The 20,294-nt window shown below is 35.2% G+C and overlaps 1 protein-coding gene across 3 annotated transcripts in view; it reads right to left on the reverse strand.

The window, feature by feature from the left end:
* Positions 1-20,294, reverse strand: part of LOC123557632 (vascular endothelial growth factor receptor 1-like) — an 81,570-nt gene that overhangs the window by 15,562 nt on the left and 45,714 nt on the right. For 2 of the 3 annotated variants that reach the window (XM_045349228.2, XM_045349230.2), the window contains exons 3-12: positions 19,216-19,402; positions 17,648-17,950; positions 15,599-15,750; positions 13,732-13,746; positions 9,911-10,094; positions 8,615-8,789; positions 5,423-5,544; positions 2,933-3,289; positions 2,107-2,287; positions 739-878 (exon numbers count right to left, since the gene is read on the reverse strand). In XM_045349228.2, coding sequence (XP_045205163.2) covers positions 739-878; positions 2,107-2,287; positions 2,933-3,289; positions 5,423-5,544; positions 8,615-8,789; positions 9,911-10,094; positions 13,732-13,746; positions 15,599-15,750; positions 17,648-17,950; positions 19,216-19,402 — 1,816 coding nt within the window. The remainder of the gene's footprint in view (positions 1-738; positions 879-2,106; positions 2,288-2,932; positions 3,290-5,422; positions 5,545-8,614; positions 8,790-9,910; positions 10,095-13,731; positions 13,747-15,598; positions 15,751-17,647; positions 17,951-19,215; positions 19,403-20,294) is intronic. The other variant, XM_045349229.2, reaches the window with a different exon arrangement.

A 20,294-nucleotide genomic window follows, 5' to 3' on the forward strand; every position in this document is an offset into this window, starting at 1 on the left:
TGATGATGAACAATTGTGTCAAGTTACATTAAAATCCCTCTATGCATCAAAAAGAAATGCTCCAGACAAAGTCATTCTTATATCTGACTTCTGACCTGTAAGTGTGACCTTGACCTTAGTCCTAGGGACCAGGTTCTTGCGCATGACACTCCGCCTCATGGTGGTGAACATTTGTGCCAAGCAACATCAAAATCCCTCCATGCATGAAGAAGAAATGCCCTGGACAAAGTTGTCATTCTTGTATCATTTGACCTCTGAGTGTGATCTTGACCTCAGACCTAGGGACCTGGTTCTTGCGCAGGACACTCTGTCTCATAATGGTGAACAATTGTGCCAAGTTACATCAAAATCCCTACATGCATGAAGAAGAAATGCTCCGGACAGTCATTTTTGAATCTGACCTTTGACCTGTAATTGCGACCTTGACCTTTAAGATAGGAACCTAGGTTTTGCGCACGACACTCCGTCTCACTGAGGTTAACATTCATGCCAAATATAAACAAGATTGCTCCATGCATGTCAAAGTTATGGTCCAGACAAACAAATCCGAACAGCCATTTGGACAACTACGTCTTCGCATCCGCAAGCAGGCTCGACAAAAAGCAACCTCTAGTCAGGGCACACACCTTAAGTAACATCACCCTAGCAGGTGGGGTAATATTTACAAATCCATCACCAATGCCACTCATGTAAATGGTATAACTTGGACTGTGTAACATCTCGAACTGACTAACATACCTCTAACTGACAACTGTATTGTTCCAATTCTTCCAGGAATCTTTTTTCCCTGAATATCAAACCCGAAACAAACAAAGTCATACTCGTCATACTTTGTGACTGGACTTATCGTCACACGGGTTGATATAGAATAATCCTCTCTGAAAAAAAAAGTTAAGTCATTAATTACTCATCACAAAATGGTTCCACTAGGAAAAAAAATCTGAATATCTCAATAAGCTGGTTCATTTACTAAGATATACTCTTTCTTGAAACATAAATAGATGTAATATAGTATAAGGAATATAGTTTAATCTGCGGAAAAAACCAACAATAACAATAGTTTGAGGTTCATGACAATATTTTTGATTCTTGCTGACAATGTTCGGCAAACAGTCATGTTATACATAAACAGAATAATTTATATATTTTGCTTATTCAAGGTAGTTTACTTCTTTTTCTTGGAAATTTGATCACCTGATAAATTTTTAATGCACAATTTACAACATTTACTGAATTTCTGGCAAAACAATGCATTCATAATAATCATAGTCATTCACAGTCAAACTAGAAATGCTTTTGAGAAAAGCACATGTTTCCCACAACTGCCTTATCATCTAAATAGTCTTTATATACTGTTTACTTAATCCACATGTGCGTGCGCTTTCTTGACACCACGACGGTTTGGGGGCAAAACTGCGCAAAAAATCGGAGTGTTTTTGGTAATTCAAAGGCCATAATTCCGAAGTGCCTAGGCCGATTTGGCTAGTTATCGAACTTGGCCGAGCACTTATTGGCAGACACATTTTGTTGAAGTTTGGTGAAGATCGGATGAGAAATGTTCGACTTAAGAGTGCGGACAAGCTTTGTGACAGACAGACAGACACAAACACACAGACAGACTGGAGTAAATCAATATATTTCCCACTCCACTGTGTGGTGGGCCACAAAATAAGGGCAACCGTCAAAATGAATGACTATGAAAATACTTGTGTGCTCCATGTCTTTTCTTTATGAAAGCTGGTACTCAATTTATGTGTACAATTTATTTAGCTACAGTTCTGACGAACGGGAAAACCCTGACAACTTATTTTTCATGTATAAATTGTTATAAATAGAATGCTTTAACTAAAATTATTGATTTTTTTATGTCTCTATGCCTAATATTTTTATCTTATAGATGTTAATGTGGTAGAAAAGTGACCAAGCTGTAGATTTAGGTCAAAGGTTTGCCTTTTTTAGAGTCTTTGCAACCTTTCTCTTTTTCATTAGCCAAAAAGGAAATTTTTGTCAATTTAAATAGATTCTTATCTAAACTTCCAAATATGGACACTGTTCGGAGATTTCTTTAATAAATACTATAGTAAAAAGAGGAAATTTCAAACTTACTTTTCATGTTTAATACTGGTTCTGTTTTCTTCCCAGCCAGGTTCTACTTGTGTCACATAGGTACGGTTCATCACAGTCAGGTTTGAGTACTTCCAAACACTTGCCTTGAAATACAACTCGATAGTATCTCCAACTACAGGGTACTTGTTTAATGCCCAATATTTGAAACCATTTTCAACATCTGAAATGTAGTCAATGTTGTTACACATGACAGTATCAAACCACAAACTTTTCCAGCCCTTAATTATTATAATTAAGACAAACACCTCCATTATTTTTCACATTCTTTCTTCATAATTTAAAGCAGTTTTCCATGTGAAGTGCTTTGTGCTTACTGCATTGGTTTTTCTTTCATTTTCACCAAACACTTGTAAAAGTCCGAAAACATCTTTAATGTGACAATAATCCATTTCCTACCAACTTAAAAATTATTTTCTTAAATCTTTCCACACTATGATTTATTATTTAAATATCTTTCCTCATACAGAGCTTGTGTCCCTGTTGTTTTTATGTTAACTTCCCACCCCCACGAATCTTTCTATTTTTCCAAATGTTTTTTCACATGTAAAATTTATCATTTTCCAAATTTTTCTAACTAATTATTTTCCCCCTAATATATTTCTTAGCTAAGACCTTCCAATACCTACAGTTGATGTTTTCCCATAAGCAAATTTTTCCATCATATCATTTTTCATTTTTAGTTTTTTCCCCAAATATGCATCCTTCTCAAAAAATTAATACTAACAGACAAGAACAACTTCAATGGTTTTGGTAAACCTTTAAACTGAATTTGTTTTTTTCAGTCACCAATAGTTTTGCAACATACCTGTAGCTACATATGGCAGTGAAGCAGATGTTGATCCGACTTTATTCTGCCCTTTACATTTATAAAACCCAACTCGATTCTCCATCACAATCAACTGGCTTATGTTTGTGTGTCCATCATCCATTTTAAAATTCACAAGTTTTGGATACACAACTTCTGCCTTGTCAGTAATAATGATTCGTTCCCATTTATCATTTTGAATGCTGCAGTTTGTGGGACTTGTACACGATTGCCAAAACCAGTCTATTCTGGTTGGAAAGGGAACCGACCGCACGGAACAGTTAATTTTGTGTTCCATATACATAAGGTAGAACTCTGAACCTCCATTATCTGTCGTAATATTTACTTCAGGCTCGTCTGCAATAGAAATGTGTCTTAGAGTGTTAGAAAGGAACACTTTGTGAAGTGATGACTAGGTAAGAAAGACACTGGTGAACCAAAAGTTAAAGCATGTAAAAAATTAGTTCATTAGGAGCAGCTTTTTGATTCCATGTAAAGCCTCAACAGGTTAAAGGCTGTAATTTATTAAAGTACACATTTCATTGCCAAAACTACCTTACTTTGAATATGAACCCAAAAATTAACATGCCCAGGCACTGCATGTGGAAAAAGCAGGTTATTTATTTCTACCAACTTATAAACAAGAGGGTCATGATGACCCTGGATCGCTCACCAGAGTAATATGAGCTACATGTTTCAAATGTCAAACTGATGATTTTTAGAAATTTTTTTGATGTACAATCACGTAACCCCTGGGGTGGGGCCAATTTTACCCAGGGGGTCGTGATTTGAACAAAGTTTGTAGAAGTCTACTAGGAAATGTTACATATCAAATATCTAAGATCTAGACCTTCTGGTTTATTTTAGCAAATTTATGAAGATTTCCCTATGTACAATCAAGTAACCCCTGGGGCTGGGTCAATTTGACCCTGGGGGGTGGGGGGGGGGGTCAAGATTTGAACAACTTTTGTAGAGGTCCACTAGGCAATGCTACATGTCAAATATCTAAGCTCTAGGCCTTCTGGTTTATTTTTAGGAAATTTTGAAGATTTTTCTATGTACAATCAAGTAACCCCATGGGGCGGGGTCAATTTTGACCCCGGGGGTCATGATTTGAACAAATTTTGTAGAGGTCCACTAGGCAATGCTACACATGAAATATCTAAGCTCCTAGGCCTTCTGGTTTATTTTAAGAAAATGTTTGAAGATTTTCCTATGTAAAATCAAGTGACCCCTGGGGCGGGGTCAATGATTTGAACAACTTTAGTAGAGGTCCACTAGGAAATGCTACATGTCAAATATCTAAGCTCTAGGGCTGCTGGTTTTTGAGAAGAAGATTTTTTAAGATTTTCCTATGTAAAATCAAGTGACCCTTTGGGTGGAGTCAATTTTGACCCCGGGGTCATGATTTGAACAAACTTGGTAGAGGTCCACTAGGCAATGCTTCACACCAAATATGTAAGCTCTAGGGCGTCTGGTTTTTAGAAGAAGATTTTTAAAGTTTTTCCTTTCTGTTGCCATGGCAACCAGAGTTCTGCATGGAATTCAATTCTTTGAACAATTTTTGTAGAGCTTCACCCAAGGAACATTACTGTGAAGTTTGGATGAAATTGGCCTAGCGGTTTATGAGGAGATGTCGTTTAAAGTAAAAGTTTACGGACGACGGACAACGGACGACGGACGACGGACGATGACTGATCAGAATAGCTCACCCTGAGCCTTTGGCTTTAGTGAGCTAAAAATGCTTTTATTTCAGAGTGAATAATAATTAAAACGAGTAATTTTAAAGAATAAATCCAACTTGTAATGAATGAATTTTAAGAAAAATAATGCCATCATTATAGTGTCAGAGTTGACATACAACAGAAATTGATTAAAAAGTTTTTTGCTTTTTTTTTAATATTGGGGTTTTAGAGAGTGGGGGCATTTATATAGGGGTATAATGTATTTTGCAAGTATGAAAAACTGAAATATCATATTATTTTCACTAGCAAATCGCAAATATTTAAGAAAGCTATTAAAACAAAACAATACAATTGGCATTTGTTCAAGAAAATAAAGATATAAAATTAATCTTTCGTTTGATAGTGAACCTCTGCGTGCAGGATAAGTATAGACACTGAGAATTATGAAAAGATGAACACAAGAGCTGCCAAAATTATTTTTAATAATCCAATCAAAACTCTATTATTACAACTGTTTTCAGAATCAAATATTTCATAACAGCTGACTGTATTATATTCAAATTGCTTTCTTACATTTTGCAAACCCATTAAAGAATTATGTCTTAAACATAACTGACAATTATTTTATCGAAACATTCATCAGAGAGCTTTATGCAGTGGGTTCTGAGGTTAAGTTATTGAATGGAAAATAAAATGGTGACTAGATAGTTTGACTTTTGAATAAAATAGATCTAGTAGAACCTAGAGTTTCAATGATCAAATTTGTATTAAAGAAGTGTATAAAGTTCACAATGCTGATACTCACATTCCACTATCAGCCTGACATCAAAAGACGTTTCCATACCGGGTACATTGGCAATGATAGTGTATGTCCCAGCATCCCGCCGTGTTGGAAACTTTACACGTAAAAATATCTGGTCATTGTTCCTGTTTAGAAAAAAACAAAAAAAAGAGAAAAAGATAGAATCTGCAAGCTTTTTTACCAATGGCATGACAATGTTGAATGTAGGATAATTTGAGCCGTGCCATGCGAAAACCAACATAGTGGGTTTGCGACCAGCATGGATCCAGACCAGCCTGCACATCCGCACAGTCTAGTCAGGATCCATACTGTTCGCTAAAGGTTTCTCTAATTGCAATAGGCTTTGAAAGCGGATGCGTAGGCTGGTCTGGATCCATGCTGGTTACAAAGCCACTATGTTGGTTTTCTCATGGCACGACTCATTTGTAATTGTTATGTCCTATTTACCAATTTCTTGAATAGTAAACAAGAGCACCACTTGTTGCAAATACTTGACACAAGACAAAACACAAGAAAAGAGTTATGGTTCTTGACCTTCTTATTCACCGATTGACGATGAAAAAATGTGTAAAGTTTCAAAGCTATAGTATTCGAGAAAAGTGGACATAAAGTAAAAAAACAACAACAAGAAATACCAGTTTTCTAATATAAAAACGACCATAATTCTGACAAAATGCAAGATCGATTGAGTTATTGTTCTTGACCTACTTATTATTGTAATGACAATAAACAAGTGTACATAGTTTTAAAACTATAGCTCTTACAGTATTCAAGAAAAGTGGACCTAAACAAGAAGTTCCAATTTCTAAATACATAAAAGGCCTTCTTGTCACTATCTCCACAGTTATCCTGATGGTTAAACCATTGGAAAGTTTCTAAAAATGTAATCAATAACGCAACTTTTAAATTACCTGAAAGTTGACATGTACTACATTAACTATTACAACTCAAAAGCATTCCAAATATCACCAAGAACAGGCAAACCAAAAATATTTGAAAATTTTGCTTTTCCACATCGAGCATGCTCGTTTTTATGTACCAAACTTCAGCTGCAGCATGATTCTTCAATTAAAATATATAGCCCATAGAGAAAACCACACCCTAGTCTAAACTTCTAAACATACAAGCATTATTTAGAGTAGACTGGTATGTATAACAAAAAACAATTTTGCAAAGGTTTGTCTGAATTTGCAGCGAAGAAGTATATACACCTGTTTAAAGTAAGAATGCATTTTTTTAACAGACCACAGGCGTTTGTGAGTATGATTTGTTTTTGTTTATCCGATACAAATAAAGATATAAGTTGTTCAAATAAACATTTTCTAACAACAGTTTAGTAGCAATGAATACCTGCAATGTGAAATTATTTAATATGGCGGGCGCGAAAATTTGTGGTTTTGTCCAAGCCGGCTACTTTGGGCGGATATGACTTTTGTTGATTTTCAAAATTTGTTTGGTACTTTATCTGTTCATTTGGGTTCAATATAATTGACTGGAGTAAGCATAAAGTCCAGGAAAATTATTTATCTCTTGCAAAACATGACTGATTTTACAGTACAACATAATCTGTTAAAGCTTGATACACACTTATAGAAACCTTTCAATAAAATTACACAATTATGACTGTGCCAAAAAATAGATATAAATTTATATTTAAAACCCATAATTCTCCCAGTCAGCAATGATTACTGTTCATTATTCTGAAGAAAAGCTTAATTTTGAATAATATTTTATAGTATACAGGTTCTGCGGCACCTCTGGTCTTGTCAAATCTGACCAATAAAATGACAAAGCAAAGTGTTAAAATGTTTCAATGATAAAAGAAAGTGATTACTAAAGTGAGTATAGGTATAAACTTATTGAAAAATGAAGTTTTGAATAGTATTCTTGTGAGAGAAAGCCATCAAAGCCGCTACTTCAATGAGGAATAAAATCAATTTTCTTTACAAACTGTTATTCTCTACAACTAACTTACAACTTCACCAAATGACAAATAGTTGGAGGAAATACCTCAGACACACTGACCTTTATCAATTAGGCACAGACAACATACACTTTGCCTCAGGATTAAACTTAAAACATTTCAGGCAATTAGACACAGACAACAAACCCCTCCCCTCGGTTCCAACTAACAACCTCTTGGGCAATTAGGAACAAAGAATATACCCCTTGTCTCAGAATCCAACTAACAACTTCTTGAGCAATTAGGCACAAAGAACATATCCCTTTTGCTCAGGATTCAACTAACAACCTCTTGGGCAATTAGTCACAGAGAACATACCCCTTGCCTCAGGATCCAACTAACAACCCTTTGATCAATTAGTCACAAAGAACATACCCCTTGCCTCAGGATTGAACTAACAACCCCTTGGGCAATTAGGCACAAAGAACATACCCCTTTCCTCAGGATCCAACTAACAACCCTTTGATCAATTAGTCACAAAGAAAATACCCCTTGCCTCAGGACTGAACTAACAACCCCTTGGGCAATTAGGCACAAAGAACATACTACTTGCCTCAGGATGTAACTAACAACCTCTCGGGCAATTAGTCACAAAGAATATACTGCTTGCCTCAGGATCTAACTCACAACCTCTTGGGCATTTAGGCACAAAGAACATACCCCTTGCTTCAGGACCCAACCAACAACCCCTTGCTTGGGCAATTCAGCAAGAGCAACATACCCCTCGCCTCAGGATTCAACTAATAACCTCTTGGGCAATTAGGCATGCAAAACATACTTCTTGCCAGGGATCAAACTAACATTTTCTTGGTCAATTAGTCATAGAGAACATTCCCCTCACCTCGGGATCCAGCTAACAACCTATCGGGCTATTAAGGACGAAGAATATACCCCTTGCCTTAGGATCAAACTGACAACTCTGTCAATTAGGCATGAAGATTATACCCCTTGCCTCGGGATCCAACTCACAACCTCTTGTGCAATTAGGCATGTAGAAAATACCCCTCCCTTGAGATTGAACTGACAACATCTTGGTCAACAGCAAAAGAGAACATAAGCCTTGTCAAGGAAATGAAGTAACAACCTCTCAGACAACTAGCCAGAGAGAGCATACTTCACCCATGGATCAAACTAACAACATCACAATTCATAGTTTTGTCCTCTTCCTACTGAGCTGTCTTAAAGTGAAACAAATTGAACCCATCCCTAAGTTTTAGCTTTAAATTGCTTACAATCTTTGGGACTCTATGTTAGTGTCCTTCTTAGTGATATTTTTGTCTCCTTTCCTCCAGTAAAAATCGGGTACAGGATGGGCATTCACATTGATGTAGAAATCAACTTTCTGATCAGTTTTTTCTCTCACTGTCATAGATTCCTCTACTGCCATCAGATATACAAATGGTTTCTCTGAAAAAAAAACAAGTATAAATAATAGTGATACACATTCATTTAGTAGTTGTTTAATTGTGTATTATTTAAATTTAATTGTGAAAATATATCTGGCAGATTCACAGTGTAGTATATATATGTTTGATTGTTTTCAACTTTTTAAAAACAATCACTGGTAAGGAACTAAGAAATGGTCTGTCTCGTTGAAACCATTTAAAACATGAAATTGTACAACTGTTGTCGAGCAATATAAGTCCTCTGCCTGAAAGATATTTGCCATATTTGATGCCATAGGAACCACAATATTTTATATTGAAACTGTAATGAAGGACCTGCATATTCCCCATATAAACTGCAATCTATGAATCAGGTTTCATGAAAAAATCTCTAATAATTTTAGAGTTAATGCTGAATCTTTTCATAACTGGCCAATGGAAAGATGGACAAATGGACAGACAAACAGAGAGCACTGCAATACGGAGCAATATGCACACGAAGGTATGACCATTGACCCCTAAGTGTGACCTTGACCTTGAAACGAGCCATCCTAAACATGCACTCTGCACGTTGCCTCCATGTGGTGAACAACAGTGCCAAGTTCGTTTTTTTTTTTAATTCTTCAAGCAGTTAAAGAGTTACAGAGCGGACACGTATCAAGGTTATATGACCTTTAACCCGTAAGTGTGACCTTGACCTTGATGCAAGCCATCTAAAACATGTGCTATGCATGTCCTCTGTGTGGTGAACATTTGTGTCAAGTTTCTTCTAAATCCTTCAAGGGGTTCAAGAGTTACAAAGCGGACATGCTAACAGACGGACACTGGCATTAACATAATACGTCCCTTCAGATGTATAATACAATAATGTGTATATTCTCCATATTGCATTCTATTTATGTGAAGGTTTCAAGAAAAGTCTTTTCTTTTTGAGTAATGGCAGAATCCACCACATGAGAAACCAAACCGGTAAGTTCCCACTAGTGAAATATCGATAGAGGACTGAAAAAAGAAATTCTGTTAGGAATAATGATTATGGTCAATGGCATAAAAGCACTAAATTATTTTCCAAAGAGCAAATTTGGTCACAGAATATGCACCTATTTCTTACCAAATAATTTCAGATATTAAATTGCTACTCACCATGAACATAAACATGGGTCTCGTCTTTGCCTTTGTTTTTGTCAGAGATCCATGCAATACATTTGTAGATTCCCTGATCTTCAAGGGTGACACTGCGAACCTCAAGGTCGCCACGATACTCCTCGAGACCACTTCCCCCACCGTCTGTTCTATATGGTTTCATTATACTGATCCGATTTGATTCCTAAAAAATTAATATCAAAGAGATAATTAGATATTAATAAGCACATCTTTTCCTGAAAAATTGCTGGTAAATCATTAATATTCATTGGGTTCTAATTTTTGTGGTTGCCTCAATCCCATAAATGAAATCCCAACAAACAAATAAAATTTCTATTAATTGCACATCCTACCAAAATGTCATTTCGGAAAAAATCCTGGTATTTTATAACAATGCCCGTTATTTACACAGTATAAATGTAAAAACAATAATAATGACAATGACAGAAAGATAGAAAGAACAGCTTTTGTAATCAAAGTAATTAAACAACTGCCATCTTAAATGAAAGATTCAAGTGTGTAATACAGAACGACTTCTTTTTTGACTATATATTAATTTTGTTTCTTAAACTTTTTTCATTAATTAATAATAAGATGGTTACTTTAAGAAACTGTACAGGAGGTATATTCAATTATTATTACAAAACTGGCTATGAAAATATACCATTTGCTGCTATTTTCGCGTTACATCTGGTCTCGTGGTATTTATTTTTTGCGAGAACAACAATATGCAGCACTCTCTACAGTAAACAAATCTGACCTACTTTGGAAGCTGATTATGTTTCACACCCTATTTTTGTAAACGTAGGTCAATTATTTTTAAATGCCCTCGTCGAACATTTGACTCAGTTAAGTTGGTAATGAATTTTGTGTTGTTCAACTATTTGACGGAGTTACCCTTCCACTGTGTTAATTTTACATTGCAGTAACTGTTAATGTCTTACTCAAGAAATTTATTTTGAAAATTTAGGGGTCCTATACATTTTACACTTTTACAGGAATCCCTGTATCAAGTCGGATGCTGTACCGCGAAATCAGAATTAACTCCCTTGGCAAAAGTGAAGGTCGCATGCACCAGAAACATGATGGGTTAAAAGTAAACAAGGACTAGAAAAATGATTTTCTGCTTGAAATGATAGTGGAAAAGAAAAGGTTTACGAAGTTAATAGGAAATAATAGCAACATAATATTGCTTTTTCTTTCCTTTATTAATTTATTCCCTTAGTACTGCGAAAATAGCTGCAAACAGGGTATATATATATTACAAAACAGTTATATAAACCAAACTGTTAACATGCAGGCATGTTTTCAACATTTTCTTCAAGATCAAATTAGTTCCCTCCATTGACTAGCCTCCATTCTAACCAGTTTTACTTTCACAGAGGGCCTTTTTTTGGGGGAAAAAACTGAGCCAAAGTTCATAAAACAAGGGTTTTGTGACCAGTCTGAATGTTCTAGCACTTGATTGGTTGTTACTATTTATAATTTTAAAACTGACCAATGACAATGTAGCATTTTGAGACTGGTCTCCTAATTCAGTTTTATAATCCTGGACTCTGTAGAATAATACTGGTGCCTTTATGAGGAATGTGTTGACCCCTAACTCACTCTAACTCCCTCTCCCTATTTGTTATTTTCTCTAAATCTTAAATTGTTTGGCCTTCTTAATTTGTAATGACTCTTGTTTATAAGCCATGTACACTCTTGACCCTCTTAAATCTTAAGCGTTTTCCCTTACAACTACATATTTATACCGACCTGGAGAAAAGAGGCAAAGACATATTACTAAGTGTTTGTAACATATGGAGGTAATGAATGTCTAATTTGACAGTAAGGAACAATATAATGGTTTAAAGATGGCATTTATAACTGTATACAGTCTCCCTGTAAACAATCATTTTCATATTCAACTGTCATTCTAATCTTACACTTGGTAATGCAAGTTTGTTTGATATTTGTTTTAACATGTTTCAACATTAATTCAGTTATGTAACAGCAGTCAGTAAGCGTGACCAGTTTTTTTTTTTCTGGGGACTGAATCACTGACCATCCATTAGGCAAATTTGAGGCTTCCAAAATCAAAACGAGATGGACCTTGATGCTTTGAGCAAAACTTGTGTGGTAAGTGATTCGATGTTAGCAAAGGTTAGTTGAATTACTGTAATATTAGATGACTCAGTAACATGCCTTTAAAACTCTGTTACAGATGAATTGCATCCAAATAAATTAAAATATGAAACAACAACAGGGCCATGAATACCCTTTATTGCTCACCTGAGTTGCAAAACTCAACAGGTTTAACAAGGAACATTTCTGGAAAAAACTAGAAATTGTGTCCATAGGACACGGCTGCCCCCACAAACTGTGCAATCCTCTATATAGCAAAAATTATCAATGGGCCATAACTGCAGTAAAAATATTCACAGAAAAAAAGTCCTTCCTTTACGGTCAACTACACATCAAGCTTGTTGATCTGTGAAAGTTTGAAGCAAATCAGGCTAATAGTGTGGGGAGGAGTTGGACACAAGATTTTGGGATGTACAGACAGATGTGTGATATGTTTGGGCAAAAATAATAACATCAATGTGTGGGAGCATAAAAATTCCTGCAGTCATTCAGATAATAAGATTTTCAATGTTTTCCAAACAGCCATATAGGGAAGACTAGGCCCACACATAGCAGACCTCTTTTTTATAAATAAAGATGGCTTTAATTAAGAAATAATTCATAGCAAAACAGTGCTTTATCACTATTTATACACGATGGGCGGTTATACCCTGCGCCGTGAAATTATTTCGGACCAGAATAACCGCCCGAGTGTATAAATAGTGATAAAGCACTGTTTTGCTATAAGTTATTTAGATTCTAATCTGTTTTTTATTGTAAAATTTATATAAAATATGATGGAACTGTTTCTTCACACAAGCATGGCGCCAATACTAGGTCTTTGTTTATACACGCCAGGACCAGAAATGGTAATATGTCTTGCGGCAGAGTTCAGTTCGGGCAAAAATAATTGCGAATTATTCAACAAAGCGAATAACTAACTCAGTATGTGTGTAAATTAATCAACACATTTGTGCAATGTGACATTTCATTTATTAAGTAAATATTGTGCTATTTCTTGATGCGTACATGGCGCTAAATATCACGTTGACGTAACGCCAACATAATATCGTTGTAATGATTAAAGTATTGTTAGTCATATTAGAATCAATTTTAATTGATAGTCAACCTGGGAACATTTCTGCGAAATTATTACAAATCAGACCACTAGTTTTTGACAAGAAAATATTTCCAATATATACACAAAGGGAAAATGGTGGCCATGTATTTTGATGAATCTGAATAATCTGAACAATCTTTGTAGAGGGTCACCCAAGGAACATTTCTGTGTTATCTATTCTAAATTGGCTAGCAGTTTCTGAAAAGGTTATTAAAGATTTCAATTCCAATGTCATTGCCATTGCATTCAGCGTTCTGATAGGAATGGACTTCTTGAAAAAAAGGAACATCTGTGCCAAGTTTCATCAACATCAACCATTTATTTTAGTCATGTTGTTTGAAGAAATTGTCCACGGACAAAGTACAGATATTGAAAGATCACAATAGCTTCCCTTGAGCATGTTGTACTCTGGTGAGCTAAAAACGAAATGCTATGAAATGCCTATTTATTTAGTTAGATGCTAAATAATGAAGCTATTTTATTAGATACCAACATACACCTGTTAATAACAAAAGAACATTAGTAGATACTGAACAGAAAATAAATAATAGACAAATATTAGTTTGTAATATAGTCATGCAAAGTTTTATCTTACCTTTAATTCTGTTTCCTATAGAAGAGAGGAGAAAAAAGATGGGATAAAGAATTGAACATGAAGGTTTGTCTAAAGCTCTGGGTTTATCATACATTCAAATGGTTACAAAACTGACTTTTTTCATCCCAGGATACCCATATTTCATATGCATTTTCAGATACCGATTTATTTTGTTTAATGTAGATTTTTACCCAGTAAATGCCCTCGGTTTTCCTACTTCCTGTACCAGTACTAACTTGTTCTTCAATATTCTTAAATGGTGGGTCACTGACCATTTCAAAACAGTCATGGATATTTAACTGCTTCACCTAGGAAACAGCAAAGTTAGCTAGTGGCGCTAACTCTTAATGATGTAAATATGGCTGTTGTATACTGAATCCTGGAACAACAGTTATGCAAAAGTTACCAAATCTACAGTAACCTTTTAAAAACAAAATTCTTTTGCGCACTAAGTCAGTTTCGTAACCTGTAACTTTGTGATGCAATTCTAAAAACAAACTTCCTGCATCTATTATTGACATTCAGAGAAAACTACAAAATCTCTTTATGAACTCGGAAACTGTAAAAGATGAAGTTCTATCATGCTATCATAACAAGAAGGTTTTCAAAGTGGTTTAATTATCGGGCTACATTCTGAAGGCATCTATCTAATCTCTACCTTTCCAATTTAGATAAAGAGGAATTCAAGATAAATAAATATTTTTTTGATTCCTTAAGTAACATAAAATATTTCTTAATTAACTTCTTCTCTCAAAGACTGTCTGAAAATTCTAGACCAGTTAATTCCCGAGTTGCTGATTATGCACAGCAATACAGAATCCTGAATAAGTGACTTATGATGTGATAGTCAACATAAATTTTTTATTATCGATAAATTCTGATGTCACAAACACGTCCCAAAATAAACTAAATCTGGCCTATATATACCAGCTACAGTGACAGAACTGCCTTTCTCATTTACTGATGTGAGTGTAAAAAAATTAAGTGCTTGATCAGGGTGAAAATTTTGTCTGATTCCCAACACTGTTGTGTTAGTGATATATCACGCTTCAGAAATATGCTAAATCGATCCCCACCCCCAAAAATTGTTCAACTGATTTTATATTTTAAATGAAGACCAATGCCTGTTCTTTAGGTAGATAACAAGCAATAACCTTGTAATTCTGAAGCAGTTTTTCAACACTGAGATAACGGTCACACATTTCTTCCAACTTTTAACTTACTTCTACCTGGATGTATTTATTATAAACAAACTTCAAATGTATAAATATCTATAAAAGGTTAAAGTCTGTGAACTGCAGATTTTTGACAACTTAAAAATATGACTGATGACAGATATTTTTACAGCAGGATGATGGGACGATGCCATTTATTAATGTCTCGAGATTCTGACTACAACAGTGTCTGACTGAGATTTAAATTATCTATTTCTAGCCCAAGAAAATTGGACTAAATAAAAGTAATAAAAGAGCCAGAATTCTGACAAAATGCAAGCATTATAGTTCTTGGCCCTTCTCTTTTAAGAATGAAAAACAAGTATAAAAAGTTTCAAAGCTACATCTTCTATAGTTTTCATGAAAAGTGGGCAATACTTATCAACGCTGGTGCTGACAATTAAAAACAAATCATTAAAATCAGAAAGCTAAAAATGTTGCAGTGAAACATTGAAATTATAGGACAGGATTTACAGAACCGGATTAACAATGACCCAAGACTGTCTTAAGTGACCTTCTGGTATTTAAGGACAAATTGCTCAGTAGAATTCTATAAGAAGACGAAAATTAACATGCAGGGATTGAATGGATCTATTTTATGGTATTTTGAGTGTCTGTAATACTTTACAAGTGAACTAAATATCATTACATACCTGTTTTCCACTGTTAGCGAAACTCCATGAGAGTATTGGTCTTATACCTGTCATAACCTTAACCTTACATTGTAAACTAAAGGCTTCTCCAACAGTTCTATGTATATCATGATTTGGTACCAAGTGTGGAATTGGTGGCACATCTGGAGGCACTGTAAACAAAAATATTTACATGTATTTGTTTTGATTCTGTTGGTTTGTCATACAGACACAATTTTAAGTCATAATTATGGCAATTTTTTTCAGCCTTGAGTTTTGGAGGAAAACCCTAGGTGCCTTTCCATGCATTATTTCAGGCAGGCACCAGGGTAGCACTTTTTTCATGGAAGAATTTCCACACCCAAACAGCAGCCCAAGATGACCCTCCAGGCATTATTTTAGACTGGCACTAGGGTTGTATCATTTTCTTTCACGAAAGAATTCTACACTCAAAGCCACATTTCAAACCCACAATGATGAGGGTAAGCATTGTCAAACATTGGCCAAAACTTATAAACAGATTGCCACCTGTGACAAGTCTGTACAGTGGTCAGTGAGAAACAAACTATATATTTAGGCCACCCACTTAGCTCAGTAGGAAGAGTGTAGCTTTATGGATTGAGGGGTTGTGAGTTTGATCCCCGGGCGGGTGTCTGTTCTCCATGACGATTTGATAAAAGACATTGTGTCTGAAATCATTTGTCCTCCATCTTTGATTCATTTAGGAAAGTTTGCAGTTACTTGCTGTGAACAGATTTGTACCTGTACATAATCCAGGAACACTGGTAAGGTTAACTACCTGCCCTTACATAACTGAACAAGAGCTGTCGGATGACAGCGCGCTCGACTATTCGAAGAACTGATTGAAGAATGGGGTTAATATATTTCCATAGATTATCAGACAAAAGAAAAAAATGGATTAAACAAAAAATGTTCCTGTATTTGTGGATTTCGATTAGTCTTGCACTAAATGGCAATGTGTAACCATGATGGCAAATATGTTAAGTTATATGTTAGGCAAAAAATGAACTTGTATAAATTTTTTTAACTAATTTCCAAGTCCAAAAAGGGTCATAATTCAGTCAAAATAGTTGAAAGAGTTCTGTACACTTGCCTACAGATGGAAATCATGTTGATAAACTAGTGTTAAAAGTTTCAAAGCCACAGTTCAAATAGTTTTGAAAAAAATTTCAAAGTCCAAAAAGGGCCATAATTCAGCCAAAATAGTTGTCAGGGTTATGTACTCTTGCCTACAGATGGAAATCATAATTATTAACAAGTGTTTAAAGTTTAAAAGCCATATGTCAAATAGTCTTGACAAAACACGGACATATACGAAAACAGAACCAATTTCCAAGTTCAAAAAGGGCCATAATTCAGCCAAAAAAGATGACAGAGTTATGTACTCTTGCCTATTGATAGAGACTATAATACTAAACAAGATATAAAAGTTTCAAAGCCATATGTCAAACACTTCACACAAAATATAAACTGGTACGAAAAACTTAACCAAGATTTCTATGTCAGAAGGGGCCTTAATTCAGCCAAAATGCTTGATGGAGTTATGTACTCTTGCCTACAACTGGACATGGTGATGGTAAACAAGTGTTGAAAGTTTCAAAGCTTTATCTCAAAAGACTTTGTCAAAATGTAGACTGGTAAGAAAAACTTAACCAAGATTTCTAAGTCAAAAAGGGGCAATAATTCAACCAAAATGCTTGATGGAGTTATATACTCTTGCCTACAACTGGACATGGTGATGGTAAACAACTGTTGAAAAGTTTCAATGCTTTATCTCAAAAGACTTTGTCAAAATATGAACTGGTACGAAAAACTTAACCAAGATTTCTAAGTCAAAAGGGGCCATAATTCAGTCAAAATGCTTGACAGAGTTATGTACTCTTGAAAGTTTCAAAGCTTTATCTCAAAAGACTTTGTCAAAATGTGGACTGGTACGAAAAACTTAACCAGGGTGTGACGCTGACGCCGTGGTGAGTCTCCTTATAGACTGAAATACTATTTCATTAACCAAAGTACCTACACTGACACAATTTGCTCTCTAATACTTACCATGAATCAAAAATGTAAACGTTCTCTTGTACGTAAAATTTCCAATGGTTGTTTCACAGACGTACAAACCATCAAAGGACCCATCTACTGTTTCTATTCTAACGCCCCATTTTGGGTCAAACACGACACCTTGCTCTGGTCCCAATGGCTTTGGGTTGTGGCATTCACAGCGAAATGTGATACTAATGTCTGGGGAACTAGTCTGGCATGGCACTGTAAAACCTCTGTTCATATACAATGTCAGATGGTTTGGGTAATACGGCAGGTCGACATAGTGTCGGTCTGTGAACGGGTTCTCTAAATCTGTAAAAAGTTTCGAAATGAATGTATTGAGACTTCATCAATTTATGTTGTGGATTTTTGTTGCTGCATCTATCAACAACATTAAATTCAAAGATATGAATTAATCATTTGTTTACAAAATTTGAATTCCATGAATTTATCTCTTTTCATTTTAATGGAAATTCTGTAGTTCCATGACAGCTTTTTTTTTACAACACTTCTACAACTGTTACATTTCTTCTTGACTTTCAAAAACAATAATCTCTCCTTCGATGTTTATAAACTATAAATAAGTAACAAACTGGTAAAATATTTCTCTGAACAGATCATAGTACTTGTGTGTTAGAGGATATTACTCTCATTAATGATACAGTAAAATCGAAATATTTGCTTTTGGCAGAATTTGATCAATTTTTGGCAGTTTACTTTTTTTCATAATATTATAAGAGATCACTTAAGAGTTTGCAAGATGTCAATACATCATGCATATAAGCATTTGTTGGAATTTTCTACCTGTCTAGTAAAACTGACTCGTCCATTAACCTTTAACCTGCTAAATTTCTAAAATGGACTGGACTCAATCATTCAATACTGGCAGTAGCAGTACTAGGGTATTCAATGAAAATTTACTGCAGTGCAGACCATGATCAGCCTGAACTGACATGCAGGCTGATCTTGGTTTGCACACTGGTTGCAAAGGCACTTGTCACCAGCAGGCTAAAGGTTAGGTTAAAAAAACAAGACAGATCTGACAAGTGCTTAAATCAAAACGTGTATCTACATTTTCCTAAAATAACAATGTTCTAACTTCTGACAATTAATACACTCATAAAGGTATGTTAGAAATCCTACAGGTACAAATAAGCCCCATCATGAGAAAACCAACATAGTGCGTTTGCAACCAGCATGGATCCAGCTGATGCAGGTCTAAAACACATTGTGTTAGTTTTCTCATGGCATGGCTCAAATATGCTCAAAAGCTATTTCAATAATTTGTGTAAAAGTTTGAAATCTCAACCTCTGAAAACATTTGTTTTCTTAACTCTAGCACTCTGCTAAATTTCTATAATAAACTTGACCATCTATCAATTTGGACAGTACAATTAACTGTTAAAAGGGGTAATTTACCAAAAAGATACTGACTGAATGGCAAACAGTTGCAACCATTATCAGACTGCAAGTATGTGCAGACCGATCTTAGTCTGCACTCGTCTGGTCACAAAGGCAGAATCACTTGCCACCAGGAGGCTAAGGGTTGATATGACTGGGTTATATCTCTGACATACCTTCAGCAAAAATGTAGACCGAATTGTTTACATTCAAATCTTGTATCAGTCTGCAGACATAGAGTCCAGTGTAGTCAAACTTTATGCTGTCTATAAACAGGTTTGTTGCATATCGATGTCCATCCACATCTTGCAGATTTGTGACCCCTATCTCCATAAGATCCATACTTATTGCAAAATTTGGACCCTGACAAGAAAAGAAGCATTTCATTATTTACTGTATTTCTGCAACCATGACCACAGCTGTCATGACTTGACTTTTTGACAACTTAAAACTTAAAGGAGGGCCATAACTTGGCAAGCCTTACATAACAGAATTATTTTTTTACAATTTATTTCAAATCTATATTTTATTAAGGCAATGATAAAAACTTGCATGCAAAACTTCAACCAAATTTTCGAAGCCAAGTAAGGGCCATAACTCAAATTAATTTCAACCAAGAGTTTTCTAACTTTGGGTTGTAAGTACGTTTGATGACAAGGATGTCTTGCTTAATTACTTCAGTTGGTTTGATGACAATGAAGTCTTAAGAGAAGTTTCAATGCAATATATACAATGGTTATTGAGATATGACCTTGCAAAACTTTAACCAAGGGATTGCTCCATCTATGACCTTGGCAGTAAATAGTTAGCTTACTCTTCTTCAAAAAGTCAAGCTAAAATATGCCAAGAGGATTGAATTTGAATGGGAAACACTAGATAGCACTGTCGAACAAAATTCCCCCACCACACTCCCCCTGATCAATTTGATCGAGGCAATCGGCCCTTTGATCTTGTTCAATACAAACATTAAAAAAAATTAAATGGTGAGAATTATCGCTTTTAAACTTGAAAAATGAGAAAGAAAGAAGAGATTTTGTCCAAAGGAGCAGGGATGATTCTGTTGGTATTTTCCAGTATTGGGGTACGTTTCATGAGCCAAAAGAGCACAGAGTTTGTACAGTACATCTAAAACGACATTTAATTTTGAAAACAAAACAGATCAAGTGTATTTTAAACATCTATAAACAACACATGAGTTGGTAATGGGTTGGTCCACACTGTATAAACAGGTTTGAACAGGTTGGCGTTTCTTTGA

The sequence above is a fragment of the Mercenaria mercenaria genome, chromosome 5 (genome assembly GCF_021730395.1).
Source record: "Mercenaria mercenaria strain notata chromosome 5, MADL_Memer_1, whole genome shotgun sequence".
In the NCBI taxonomy this organism is placed as follows: Eukaryota; Metazoa; Mollusca; class Bivalvia; order Venerida; family Veneridae; genus Mercenaria; species Mercenaria mercenaria.